Here is a 13,652-nt window from a genome sequence, read left to right on the forward strand (position 1 = left end):
GTAATGTCCTGGGGCCAGGGCAAGATGGGAAACCCTGTATGAACCGGCTCCAGGCAACACAGACGCGCCAACACGCGCGGACTCACAGACGCCGCAGGAAGACGCTCTCCGGCCGCCTGCCTCTCCCGCTCCGTCGCGAGGCCTCGGTGACAGTGCTGCTGGCCCAGCAGGACGCGCTGGACACGGGACACACTCCGCATGCCCCGCAGGCCTCCTGTGGGCAGGACTTCAAAACAGGCTTACAAGGTTGCGCGAAACTAGAAACAGTGGGCAAACAGACCAAACCAGCACTTTATTTTAAAAAGTTTTATTCTGCAGATTTAGAAATTTGAGACTTTTTAATAACCGCAAAAGAAATCCAGTCACACCTAATGATTAACAGAATGTAGTGGTGTGTTATCCAAACGGAAGTCGTGCTGATGTGCCATAATAAATCGTCTATTAGTAAAAAAATACACTTTAGGGCACAGCATTGTATCACAAATTACAGTAGGGATATTTTGCAAGAATTTAATCAAACTAGAGAATTCTGAGTAACTGTATCTTTTAAATGCAGCGCTTAAAAATGTAACAACTCTGTGCATTCTTTTACTTTAAAAAAATGACCTTGTGTGTGTCATAAAAATGCCGCTTTATTGCTGCAGAGGTCGAAGTTCGAGGCTCAAGAGGTACAGGAGAGAATACAAAAGGCTGCCTTAAGAAACGTGGTTTTGTTTATGTATAAAAAAGGTAGAGTTTATAAAAGTTAATTTACAAACCAAGAACAAAAGTGGTATGCACGCGTTATGTACAAGCCTCCTTAAAACATCGGAATCTTCAAATGCGTAGCCCCCCCAAAAAAATCAAGACCACCGCTGCCCCTCGCCAAAAAAATAAAAATAAAAAAAATCCCAAATCACACCGTTATTTTCTTCTGGGTGATCTCATGCTTCTGAGCCCCCCAACCCCCCAATTTCCTCAACCTGGTTCATGATTCAGTATCCAGATGCGCACAAAAGCCGTAAAAACTTAGTCCTACACAGAGAGAACGCCCTAAGAGTTAAAAACAGGAGGGTAAGGCACTCCTGCTGGTTAGTATGTCTGGTGATATGGTTAATTTATAGGTCCAGAGGCCACGGCACCAGCCACCTGCTTTGGTGTCCTTCCCTAAGAAAGTGTTTTCACGTACAATCAGTAATTGTCCTCACTCGACCCCCCACCCCAAAGTGATAAACCCCCTGCTGTACATTTCTGTTAAGTCCACTACACTGGTTATATACTCCAGGTGCATTTTTAAATGTGTGCATATTACCTCATGCATAATAAAATAAAATAAAATGTGTGTGCCAGGCCAGGGCCACAATCGAGTGGGAGCAGTGTACTTTGGAAAGAACAGAACTCAAATGCACCCCTTTACCGGCTGGTATTTTAACGGAAATCAGTATGTGAAGTTAAGCAGTGACCGTGAAAAGTACAGGAATCATCGCGAAGCAAACGTCTTTGAACCTCTCGCCAACGCCAAGTTCTTCTGGCGCAAACACGCAGCTCGCAGCGCGTTTTCTGACCTCGGCTCAGGAGCGCGCTCCCTCATCTTCATCAGTTCAAACAGAACGCTTAATACTACCAGACTGGAGCATCGATTCTAAGGAAAGTATAATACTTGATAGAGTGGTTCCATTTAGATTTAGTTAAGTTTTACCCGGTTCACATTATTTAATCGAGTTCCTATTTTCAGAATTAAAAGTGGTCGATCAGGACAGAAACGCAGTTGGCTCCCACAAGGTAATTGGGATCTCCAGGAAGACACTTGTTTTGCCAGGTTTTAGGATCACCTGTGGAGGAAAAAGACGCCATGTCACCTATAGCTGCTGGCCCTCAGGCTCTGCAACCACAGGCCAACACACATACCTACGTTAGGGTACAATTTCCTTCTATTTCTTTATCAAACTGCACTTACCCCCAGCTCTAAGAGCTAGATGACTAAGTCGAGTTAGTGTGGCGATCACACGCTACGGTATAAAAATGCTGACTCGCTGTATTGTAACCAGGAACTATTATAACTAATATAACACTGTATACAACAACTACGCTTTAAAAACCCTCTACGTGCTACATTTCAATGAAGACCCACTGGAATCTAAGGACTCGACACGGTTTCAGGTTTCTCTTTCAGTATGTTTTCAAACAATGAATAAAAGGCGGGGACCACATGCCTGGGTCACTCCAGTTTGCCGGAGTCCACACAGTTATTGGCAGAGTCCTTCTTTCACTTTCGGAAGTCTGGATAATAATTCTACGGTCAGCCAGTTAAGCTGAGGGTGAGAATGCATTTCTCACACTCAACCACAGGCCAACAATGGAAGCCTGGGCGTCTGGGTGGGGCTCGGGCCCTGGAATGGCCCACAAGCTCGCGGCGATGTGGTACCTGCAGCAGAGCTAAGAGCCCTGGTGGGGGGCTCTGAATGTCTGGAAGGCTGGGATGGCCGCATGTCTCTGGTATCCAAAAGGATACTCGAAGCTGCTGACTTTTGCTTCCCAACAGCATCAGTTCTCAACCAGGAGCTGGGGGCGATGCCTGGAGATGATTCTACCTGTCACTACTGGCACCTAGTGGGTGGAGGCCAGGGAGGCGGCTACATCCCACACAATGCACAGGACAGGCCCAATTACAAAGAATTCTCTGGCCAAAATGTCAACAGTGCCACGGGTGAGAATCCTGCCTCTGGCAGGCTGCACACCACCGAGGCGAGATCTGAGTCACGATTGGCTCAGAGCTTTAGACCAGCATGTTGAGTGATTTCACTTCGCAAGCGCATACGGGCTTATGTGATACTGTAGATAACAAATTCCTTAGGCAATGTAGCTATAACAACCCTTTGGAAGTTAAAAAAACCCTTATCTTTAGGCCCAAGTTTTTTGTTGGGATTAAGTCAGTAGTTACCAAATCTACTCTTGACTTTCTAAACAGAACCTGACAGCAGCAAAGCCTTCTGAAGTCATGCAGGACTCCACACGAAAGGCCCACTTCTCTTCTAGGTGAACACACTCCGACGTGAAACAGCTCCTTCCTGCGTTAATCTCATAGAGTAACTTAAATTTTGTGGCCTAAAACACTGGAGTAACAAATGGAGGACTCACTTATGCTTCATTAAATATGTAGAAATAATCATTATAAACGAGTAACCACAACAGTCAGTCTAAGGACCCTGGTCCTAACTTGGGTTAGAGGACAAGCAGAACTCATCCTACAGCCTGACTTTCAGAATAAATGTTCTAAATGCTGTTTTCTTAATGTTAGTTCATTATAAACGTTATAAAACGTTTCTTTGTGGAAACGTTTCCCTGAGGGAATAGCTTTTATATCAAATGTGTTAAAATTAATTTATTAACTTTTCCCAGAGAAAGTTACTTGTGAAATACATATCTACATATAATTTTTTGTCTTGGGTAGTATTAAAATATTATCCAATAATCTTTACACTGTAAAACTCTGATTTCCTACCACTCCTCCCTGAAACTTCATAATGTCCACCAGATTTACCAAAAATTCAGCAGCAGAACTAGAAGTTCTTATTTTTCTACATCAGGGTCAAGTAAAGTGATCCAAAACTACAAAAAGTTCCAAATGGCAACTGACTAGTCACCGAGGAGGTGAGAAATGTGAAAATGCAAAGGAAGCTGTGCAGCTATGATCTTAAGAAAAAAAGCCACTTAAAAAGTGTGTGCAACAGAAGTTAGAATTTTACACTGGAAAACCATGGCCAAGCGCGGTCACAGCGGAAGGTCTTCTGTCTTTCAAGCTTCTCTGGTATATATACTTTGTAGACTGAAAAACTAAACAGTAACCAAAAATAGAAACGACACAAAGGAATCAAATCATTTCAGTAAGAAGGCGAAAATGCCCGTTATGTAGGACGGTATCAATTCTCTCATTGCATCTTGGACACATTTTTTTAAACTTATTGATTTTTTTAGAGAGGGAGGATGGGAGAGAGAGAGGGAGAGAGAGAGACACTGATCAGCTGTCCCACTCACTCAGACATCACTGGCTGATTCCTGTATGTGCCCTGACCAGGGATCCAGCCTGAAACCTTGGTGTATGGAGACGATGCTCTAACCAACGGAGCTACCCGGCCAGGGCTCACACCTTCATTTTGACAGATGCGATAATTTGGCTGACCACCCAGAAACAGTCAACCTTTGCCAATCATCAGCGTTTAAAAGGCAGAACCTCTCTACCCCTCCCCGGTCACTGGCAGCATCTGCAGCGCACGGGAGTTCGCCACCCTGGCGAGGCCGGCAGGGCCGCAGGACAGAGGCCGAGGTCCGCTGACGGCACGGGGAGCTCCACCGGCCCAGGGTTAATCAATGACAGTCCCCAAGCCCCCAAAGGACAGAGTGAAGACAGCGTACCCGACGAGGAGTCGGATGATTTTAGAGCAAAAGACCAACCGTCAGGAGTCATGGACGCACAGTGTGGCAGGCGCAGCTCCACGGGCTTCAGGAACTTGAGGCCATGGGGCCCGCACATCACTAACGGGCTCAGCAGGGTCTCTCCTGGAGGCGGGGGCGAGAGGTTAGCGGCTGGTGCATCTGCACCACGGCCCTCCTTCCCCGTCCAGTGCTGCCGGGCGAGCTCTCCCCAGCAGCACTGGCTGAGGAACACGCAGCTGAAGCCACACGTGCAGGTCTCATTGTTTCAGCAGTCACTGTATCCCAACGTGTCCCCAAATCATGCCGACACGTCACTAATACACTAATCTTTGAAATCCTGTGTATCTGACACTTCCAGCACATTTTAATTCAAAACAGTCACATCTGAAGGGCTAAACAGCCACAGAGCCGGGGGCCCTGCACGGATCACAGGTTCTCACAGTGTACGGTACATTCACACACACTTTCTGCATGTCACGGACATGTTGTGTTTTTAATGCCACAGACCTGGTTTAAGGGGTTCGCGCAGGGCCGACACGTTAGTGTGAGCAAAGAAACGCGTGCCCAGGGGGAGCCCCGCTCGAAGGCTCTAAGAGAAGCCGTAGCTCTGGCCCCCATGTCATCCTGGGTGATCCGGAAAGACAGGGAGAACAGCAGCACCCTGGCTCCTCAAGGGAGCCCCGAAATACGGACCGTGACGCTGGACAGCGGCACCCCACCCCCTGCTGAGTGTCTGCTAGAGGTGGGCCTGCGGCGGCGAGGCGGACCTGCCCCGAGAGGCTTGTGTCCCCCGGCAGGGGACAGGCACAGAGCAAAGCCTGACTGGGTGCCACCTAACCGGTCTCTAGACACAGACGGGACAAATGACTCAAGACAAGCGTGGAGGGGGCAGCTAAGGCTGCCCGGCAGGTGGGGGAGGGGCGCCCCAAGGCCTGCCGCCTGCCGCTCAGGCGGGACGTGCAGCACCCGGTGGAGGGCCCAGCGTGCCCCCCGGCGCCCCCGAGGCCCGCCCCGGCGCTCACCCTTCTCCTTGTCCAGCGGCGGCAGGATGCTGTTGTCCCTGCAGACCTTGAAGTAGATCTCCTGCTCCATGCCCTCGGGGATGGCGCCCTGCGGGATGATGATGCTGACGCCCGTCTCTATGGAGCTCAGCACCCCGCCGTTGCCGTTGAACACGCCGCGGGCCGTGGCCACCACGGTGTGGCCATCCTCACCGTCGCCCTCGTCCGGCACAGCTGTGGGGCTGAGTTTGGGAGCCGTCGTGAGTCGCCCCGGCGCCCGCGGGCACTCTCGCGACAGGCAACCCCTTAGCATCCCTAAGCTGTTCACCTTGGCAGGCAGGTCCTCGAGGAGAGACCTGACACGCACAGGGCCACCCCGGGGGGTCCTTCCTGGGGAAACCGGTTTCGCCTTTGAAGGGAACCAATCAAGTCGCCTCCGGTTCTGATTTCTGCAACAGGCATACCAGCCCGGGACCCGCCTCACCCGACTACAGGTCCCTGACACTAAGAAATGCGTTTTAACATCCACGAAAGGGGCGTTTTAAAACCGACAGCAGGTCACGGCTGAGCTGGCAGCACTGTTCTTCCTTCCCAGTGATACACGAGACGACGGCGCCTCTTACAACTGGCAGCACCTTGGGCCGCTGCGCTGTCGTCAGGGTTCCAGGGGTGCGCACTTTCCTGCCTGAGCACTCGAGTCGCCGCGCCCTGCTGCCAAAGGCAAGGCCTCCACAGTGCCACGAGGTGACAGAGACCAAGCTACCCCCGGACACAGCAGCTCACTAACAGCAGCAGGGGCAGGAGGGATACATAAGGCACAACGAGGGCTGCGGAGAGGGAGGCCGCCCAGGTCCGAAGTCAAGCTGAGCCAGGGCCCCAAGGGGAGCAGAAAGGTGGGTGGACGAGACAAAAGCAGGTGAAGGCCGGGCAGCTTCGTTCCTGCGTGACCAGGGCACCGGGTGGATGCCAACCCGAGCGAGCTTCTGTCCCCACCCCCTCCCGAGAAGGAGGCAGCTCGTGCCGGTGAGCAGCCGCGGGGCGTCCCGGCCTCGGGCCTGCTGCGAGCGCGTCTGCGCCGGGGGCCTGAGCGTGAGTGGACCTGGGGGCGAGGGGAGCTTCCGTGTGGCCAGCGTGGGGCTGGTCAGCACCATGGAATGACGACAGAGAAGAGAGTCCACCGCTGGGGCTCCTGGTGGGCCTGTCTCTCGTTTGCTCAGAGAGCTGACTCCCTAAAACTTTAAAAATAGCTGCTGTTTTGTAACCACCACGTGGAGCTCATTACACCGTTACTTCTTTTTAACATTACTGCTGAGCAGACAGTGGACAAGGAACACAGACGCCTATGTTTCCGAGGTCACGGGAGCCGCAGCTGTTAAGAGCATGGGCCGGGGTCAACGACCAGGCCTGAATCTAGGTTCCCGCCCCCGCTGTGTGACCTCGGCAAACTGCAATGTCACTCAACTTCATTTCTTAGAGAAACGGGGCTAATGACAAGGCCTGGTGGCCACATGACTGTTAGATTATTTCACCGAATCATCTTGGGTCCCTCGCAGGACCTTCTGCGTGATGGATTCATGGCAATGTTTTGGTCAACAATGTTGAGTTTAAGGTCTAAGTTAAAACTACCCGGTCAAGTCCTCACGCCAGACAACCACAGGGTCGAGAAGGGGGCACAGCTCTTACCTCACGGGGACAGCCTTAGGCACGGCGCTGACGCTGTTCACCTGGTACCTAGGCTTGTCTGCGTGGACGGAGAACGTCTCCACTCCGCTGTCGAACTCGGGAGGCTGTGCTTTCATGAGGGTTTTGGGAGACGTGGGGACCTTTGAAGACACGTCGGGCTTGTGCGCGGATTCGCTTGGCAGGAGGTTGTGACTGAATTTAGGGCTTTCAAACTTGCGCTCAAAGGGCCGCGCAGAACTGGTGTATGGTTTGGGGGTGAACCGATTGTAGGCTGGGGCGACTGTTTTTTGAGTCTGTTCGGTCCCGTTCACAGGAGCTTTATCTGTGAAACTTTTCTGGGCATAGAAGGTGGACTGAGCGGGATCCTCTCGGTTCATTGGTCTGAAAGTTGTTGGTTTATTTTGAGATGGAGGCGGCTCTGGTTTGGATACTAAAGAACTCTGAAAATCCAATGACACTGAATTACCTGATTAAAAAAAAAAAAGCACACAGACAACATTTAAAAAACGTTTTAAAAGGAGGTTTTACAGCCCCTCTCATGTCTCTCCCATCTTAACTAGTCCTAGTTCAGGGTCACCAGTCAGAGGCAGCTCTTAGACACTGGTGCTGTGTGACGCTGAGGGAGGTCACACGGACACATGGTGCTGTTAGTGTGTCCTGCTGCCTTGGAGTCAGGGCCATGCTGCTAAGCGCATGCCCCCAGCGGCTGGCGACTGAGTAACCCCTCTCCAACGTCCATAGCAAATACCAAACAGAATGACAAATTTAGCTAAGTTAAAAAAAAAATGCTAAAAACTCATTGTCAAGAGAAAAGGCACAGTTTGGGAAATGCTGTTACCAATGTGTAACTAGCTGATGAGTTAGGGCCTAAGACCCACAGGGAACACCTCCACCCCCGTAAGAAAGACGCAGCCTGACAGGAAGATGGGCGAAGCCCCCAGGAACCACGCAACAGACACAGCCTCACTGCGAGCGAGGAAAGTGCTAACTCCAAACAAACAAAAACATGAAATTCCATTTCACACCCATGAGGTTAGCAAAACGGATGCCTGGTATCTCCCAGGGTTGACAAGATGTGAAACTGCAGGAATCCCACATACCGCTGGTGGCAGTAAGACAGTGACAAGTGGACTCTATGAGATAACTAAGCAGAAAATGCCACCAACGCTCTTCAAACCCTTTCAGAAAGAGGGAAAGAGGGAGCACGTCCCAGCTCTCTATGAACCCAGCACAATCTCGATACCAAAAGCAGGCAGGGACGTTCCACGAAAAGGAAACTATAAACCCAAATGCCTTGTGAACGTCGTAGTATAATTTATTCCATTAACAGAATAAAGGAGAAAAATCTTACGAGCCCCTTAACACAGGCACCTGACCAAGTGATTTCAGCACATCAGGAACAGAAGGGACCGTCCTAAACGGAATCAAGGCAGCTACGAGAAACCACAACAAACCTACAGCTAGCACTGTGAGGGTGACACTAAATCTTGCCTCCCCAAGACGGGAGGTGCCAGACGTCTGCTCTCCTCGCTTCCACGCGATGTCTCAGTGGAAGGAAAAGAAATTAAAGGCACCCGAAACTGTCTGCACACATGACAGGTGGAAAGAAAGTCCCAACGTGAGGGTGCCTCCGCCTACAACCGCCCCTTGTCTGCTGAGACTCGGCCTGGCATCTGACCCCTGCGTAGGCAACAAAAGAACTGCTTGCAGTGGCCAAATGCCAACAGAAGGATCAATTGTGGTACATTCTGAGGGTAAAATACAGGTTTTTTTGAAAGGGCTAAATAAGAAAAGGGGTGTTGCGAGGTGGAGGGGACAGTTTCCATTTCAGGGAGTTTGATGAAAGGCAGAGATACAGAAGTAGTTTGAAGAGATAGCGGGGTCAAAACAAGGGGCTTTGAACGGCAGAACAGGCGACCTGCGTGCCTGAAGGCAGAGGGCAGGATTCTGTGGGAGGGGACAGACTGACGGAAGAGGCAGAGGGAAAGACGGAGGCAGCAGGCAGCAGGGAGAGGAGCTGGGCCACTGAGGGGCGGCACGGACAAGGGAGGTGAAGGGCGGGACGTGGGGAACAGCAGGGACACAGCCACTGCAATGACGGACGAGCTGTAGGTCGTCCACCTTGCTGAGACTTTGCTACAGGACGCACATGCAAGGGCAACGCGCTCAGGGACACGTATTAGGCGAAACCTGGCATCTTCCCGGAGTCATGTGTAAAGAGGGGATGTCACAATAACGTTTATAAACCGCCATCCAATCCGATCAGACACACCAGTAAACAAACATGACTTCCAGAAACTGAGCTACGTGAATAAAACGGAGTAAAAGATATTTAGGGAAAAGGCTTATCCAATATAAGTCACAGTCAAAAACAGGTGATGTACTTTTGGCAAAATCCTTAGTTTTCACTGTTTTTAGCTTAAAAGTCTTGTGTATTTCTTATGTGAAAAGCCACTTTGCTTAGGAGTGGGAGTGTAATTTCCTAAGTCTTGCTCTTACAGCGGTGCTGCCAGCTGAGCGGCCTACCTTCCCCGTGGGCTCCTTTGGCGTGGGCGTGGGCGTGGGCGTGGAGCGCGGAGCCCGGGCCGGGCGCAGGCTGCGCGTAGAGAGAGGGCGGCGGGGGCGGCGGGGGCGTGGGCTGCCCCGGGTCGTAGCGCTTCTCGAACGCTCTCTCCACAGCGTCAGTGTCCGCAGACTTGCCCCTGTGAAGAAACGAGACAGCGCCACCACCTGAAATGGACTCGCCCGGACAAACAAGCTCTCGTTCTCCAAGTAGCTCCAAGTTTAAAAAAACAAGCTAGAAACTTCACAATTTATTCTTATGAGTGCGGGCAGCTACTCTACCAAAATAGGCAAACCCAGCCATCCACCAGCACGAGAAAGGCAGAGACAGCCCAGATGCCTGAAGAATTTCAGGAACACCCAGAAGATGGCAACCAGAAGGCAGATGAAATTTTGGGTATATTTGTAATATTTCACTGTGTCGTTTACAATTGAGGGAGGTCTTGCAAATATTTTCAAAAATATTCACTGGCCCCAGTCTTCCTTAGATTCACGTCTAATTTCGTCTCTAAGGTGCAATGGCTGCTCCTGGCACGCCCAGAGCGCCACACAAGGTGTCGTCACCAACAGGGGTCAGCCGAGTTTTCTCGTGAAGAGCTGGGCAGTAAATGTTCTTCGGCTTTTTGGGCCATAAGGTCTCAAACACACTATTCAAACTCTGCCCAAAAGCAGCCAGAGACAGTAAGTAAATGAACGTGTGTAGCCGTGTTCCAGTAACACAAGGAACTGACATCTTTTACTTTAAAAAGTGTCCTTGATTTACCAGACCCATTTTTGTTAACAGCCAGAGTAGCAGATACTGCTTAGTTTTACGAGGCCCATTTAAGTCAAATTGTGCCGTGCATGCTTACTTTCTCAGATTGCCAATTGTTACAGGACACAAATGCACACAAAAAGAAACCTCTGAAATAGACCCATAATTGCCACGCTGCCATCTAAACCTGCGCAGAGCCAAGCACACCAGCTTTATGTGCACAAACACCAGACAGGTCGAGGGGACTTGCACAGAAGACTCGTTTTATCACGAGACTGAAGGCTGTGCCGTCAGCGAGCTTCCGCATTTAGACCGAGCACTTGAAGATGGCATTCAAATCTGCAAGTGCACATAATGCCAAGGACACGCGCGGGACACCTGTGCAACAGCCTCACGTCAACGCCGGTCTTACCACTTGACGCTCCTTTTCAAGCAGTCATAGCTAGTGTAAGAGCCAAGAAATCTAGGTGGTGGCCAAGCAAGCGCAATAGAAAAATGAAAGAAAACGGTCAATCTAACTAAGCAATTTGCAGCAAATGAAACTCAAATGTCATTTAAAACATCAATCAAAAGACACGCACCCACCATTTCTAATTTATTCCCTGGCGAAACTTCTTAGACCCAAATGTCTTAGTAAGAGGGTAAAGAGAATCTCTGTGAACTACACCCGCTGGACCCTCCTGACAGGAACTAATGTTTAACAACTTAAGTCGAAATGACCACGAAGGGCCTGCTCTCCTGCCTGAGTGGGGCCGCTGAGGCCCGGCGCTGAGCGCCTCCTCCCGCACCCGGGGCGCCGGGCACCGCCCTATGCCGGGCTGCGGAGCACGAGACACTAGCAGCAGGCCGTCGGCATGCAGAGCCCCAGTGCCCCACGCCTGCATCTCTTAGCAACTGCTTTCTCAGTGGATGAAGATTTAAATGGATGACAGCGGGAAAAGGTTTTAAATCTCCACTTTGAATGATGTCTTAGAAAACAAGTGGCTCATGATGGCTCTTTCATGTGTCCACTTGGCTCGGCTGAAGCAGTCACAGTTCAGTCAAACACTAATGCAGGGACCGCTATGAGGGAATTTTCAGACGTAACGCCTCTGAATCAGTTGAGTTTCATGTTGATTAAAGGGAATTATCTGGATGGGCTCTTTGAAGGGGAACGTGGGCTTCCTGAGCTCAGACTTCCATGCAGCTCTGATCTCATCTTCCGGCCCCAGGGACTTAGGACGTGCTCAGCCAGGTCCCACGAGTGGAAGCAGATTCGTTATAATAAACCCCATCTGCTCTTCACTCCGTGGGCTTGTGTTGCTGAAGCAAAAACCCACGTGCGCTTGTGTGGGTTTACCTCCCACTCTCCCCACCAAGTTCTCTGTCCCTCAGGGTTTGACCAGAGACAGAACCAGCAGGAGACAGGAACCCACACAGGCACATGTGCGTCTGTACCCCAACAAAATCCCCAAGAGACGAGTAAACAGAAGGGAGCAGCACAGAACAGGGACAAGACGACTGGGAGCCAAGTGACTCGGGGGTCAGTGCCAGCTCCGCCTATCATGCCACCCACTGAGCGTGGGTTCCTCAGGTACAATGGGACCAGGAATCTCTAAAGTACCCCCACCTCCAATCATGAAAAAAGACAAGCTCTTTCTCACCCTAAAAACTTCTCTCTATGACCTTCCCCCCGACAATGTTGCCCAACACATCCCTGTTTTTATACTTAAAACAAAACCAAAGAGGGGGGAAAGAACCAGCAGCAACTGTGCTGCACAGAAGGATTTAGAAACTCTTCTGACCCAGTTTATTCTCACCTTTGATTTTAACATCTGCTCCTAATGCAAAAACTCTCCATACCTGCTATCAGTTTAAGAAAAGGAAACACCTCCTAGTGCGAGAAAGTACGACGTGCTGACCCGCTGGAGCCCACAGAAAGCATGTCACACACTCAGCTACCTCCTTTAAGACAGGCTGAGCTTCAGATGACTCCGCTTTAGGCAATCGGGCCTCTACGCGTCACCTTATCCTCAAAGAAGCCTTAGGTGAAATGACTTACTTCGAAGCGTAACTAGACAGGCTCGGCTGATGCTGGGAGTGAACGGGCTTGGCCGGCTCTGGGAGGTGGCCGGCAGGGATGTGGGCAGGAGGCTTGTTCTCAAAACTCCTTCGGTCGAAGTAGGAGAGCTGTTTCCGGTAATATTCTTCATCTTCTTCAGGGTCATAATGATTTGACCGGACGATATCTTCAGGGGGCTTCGGCTGAGGTTTCTGAGGTTCTGGGATCCTGACAACAAACAGCAAACGGGACAGCTTTGTAGGAGTGGGTTGCACACGGAGAGTGGGGCACATGCATCCCTGAGCTGGACCCTCGCTGGCTGCGGTCACTCAGGACCTAGCTGAGCAGCCCGCAGTCAAGATGGACATTTTAACCCCCACGTCTTCACACGCCAGGCTCAAAAGGCAGCCCCCTTCCGGCCCGAGAGCTCTTGAATACGACCTTTTAAGCTTGACAGGTATTTGGTTGGAGGCCTCAGAGCAGGTTAAAAGCAGTTAATTGGAAAGAGGAAAGGAAATGGAACCAATGTAGTGGAAACTACTCCAAGTATATACACTAATGCCAGCGACGAGTAGTAACCGAGAAGACCTGACTTAATATAAGAGCCCTAAAGGACTTTTAAGGACTTTAATCCAGGGTCCAGAAATGACCCTCATACAAGGAAATAGCTCGGTCAAGCCTGAAGTTCCAGAGGGCACAGGAAGCAGAGGGGAGAGTGTATGTTATTAAGCAAATTCACACATCGTGGTTTACGCTCTGCTACGCACACTTTAGAAAGTTTGCATCAAAACCAACCAGCTTCACTAGGTTTTACGGCAACACGAGGGCGAAGCTTCACTTCTTACGAGTTTACTGCACGTAACAGCTCATCTGCCAGTGGCACTGGCTAAGGAGACACCGCAGTTTACATCTTCACGAAGAGCACTACATGTCATTACAGGAAATGGGTACGTTAGCTCCTCTTCAGCACAAGTGCGAATGTGAGCAAGTAAACACATCAGCCACCAGGAAGGCTGTGTTCACGTCCAGCCCGTCCCCGAGGAGCAGCACTGAGGCCACGGCTGCACGCCCAGCTGGCCGGGCGTCCCTCCCGGCTCCGCCAGTCCAGCAAATGCCACCCGCCAGCCTCGGCCCTCACTGCGCCGAGCTGCTCAGCGCGGCCAGCAGGCGGCACGTGCTCGTCGAACGGCTCAGTCAC

The 13,652-nt window shown here is 50.9% G+C and overlaps 1 protein-coding gene across 11 annotated transcripts in view; it reads right to left on the reverse strand.

Annotated features, from left to right (window-relative positions):
* Window positions 1-291: 291 nt before the first annotated feature.
* Window positions 292-13,652, reverse strand: part of TJP1 (tight junction protein 1) — a 135,902-nt gene continuing 122,541 nt past the window's right edge. For 6 of the 11 annotated variants that reach the window (XM_081124514.1, XM_081124517.1, XM_081124510.1 and 3 more), the window contains 6 exons: window positions 12,455-12,682; window positions 9,624-9,799; window positions 7,098-7,563; window positions 5,436-5,656; window positions 4,393-4,536; window positions 292-1,811 (listed from right to left, as the gene is read on the reverse strand). In XM_081124514.1, coding sequence (XP_080980640.1) covers window positions 1,717-1,811; window positions 4,393-4,536; window positions 5,436-5,656; window positions 7,098-7,563; window positions 9,624-9,799; window positions 12,455-12,682 — 1,330 coding nt within the window. In that variant the 3' untranslated portion in view covers window positions 292-1,716. The remainder of the gene's footprint in view (window positions 1,812-4,392; window positions 4,537-5,435; window positions 5,657-7,097; window positions 7,564-9,623; window positions 9,800-12,454; window positions 12,683-13,652) is intronic. The other 5 variants (XM_081124509.1, XM_081124512.1, XM_081124508.1 and 2 more) reach the window with 3 other exon arrangements.

The sequence above is a fragment of the Miniopterus schreibersii genome (assembly GCF_964146895.1).
Source record: "Miniopterus schreibersii genome assembly, chromosome: 22".
Lineage (NCBI taxonomy): Eukaryota > Metazoa > Chordata > Mammalia > Chiroptera > Miniopteridae > Miniopterus > Miniopterus schreibersii.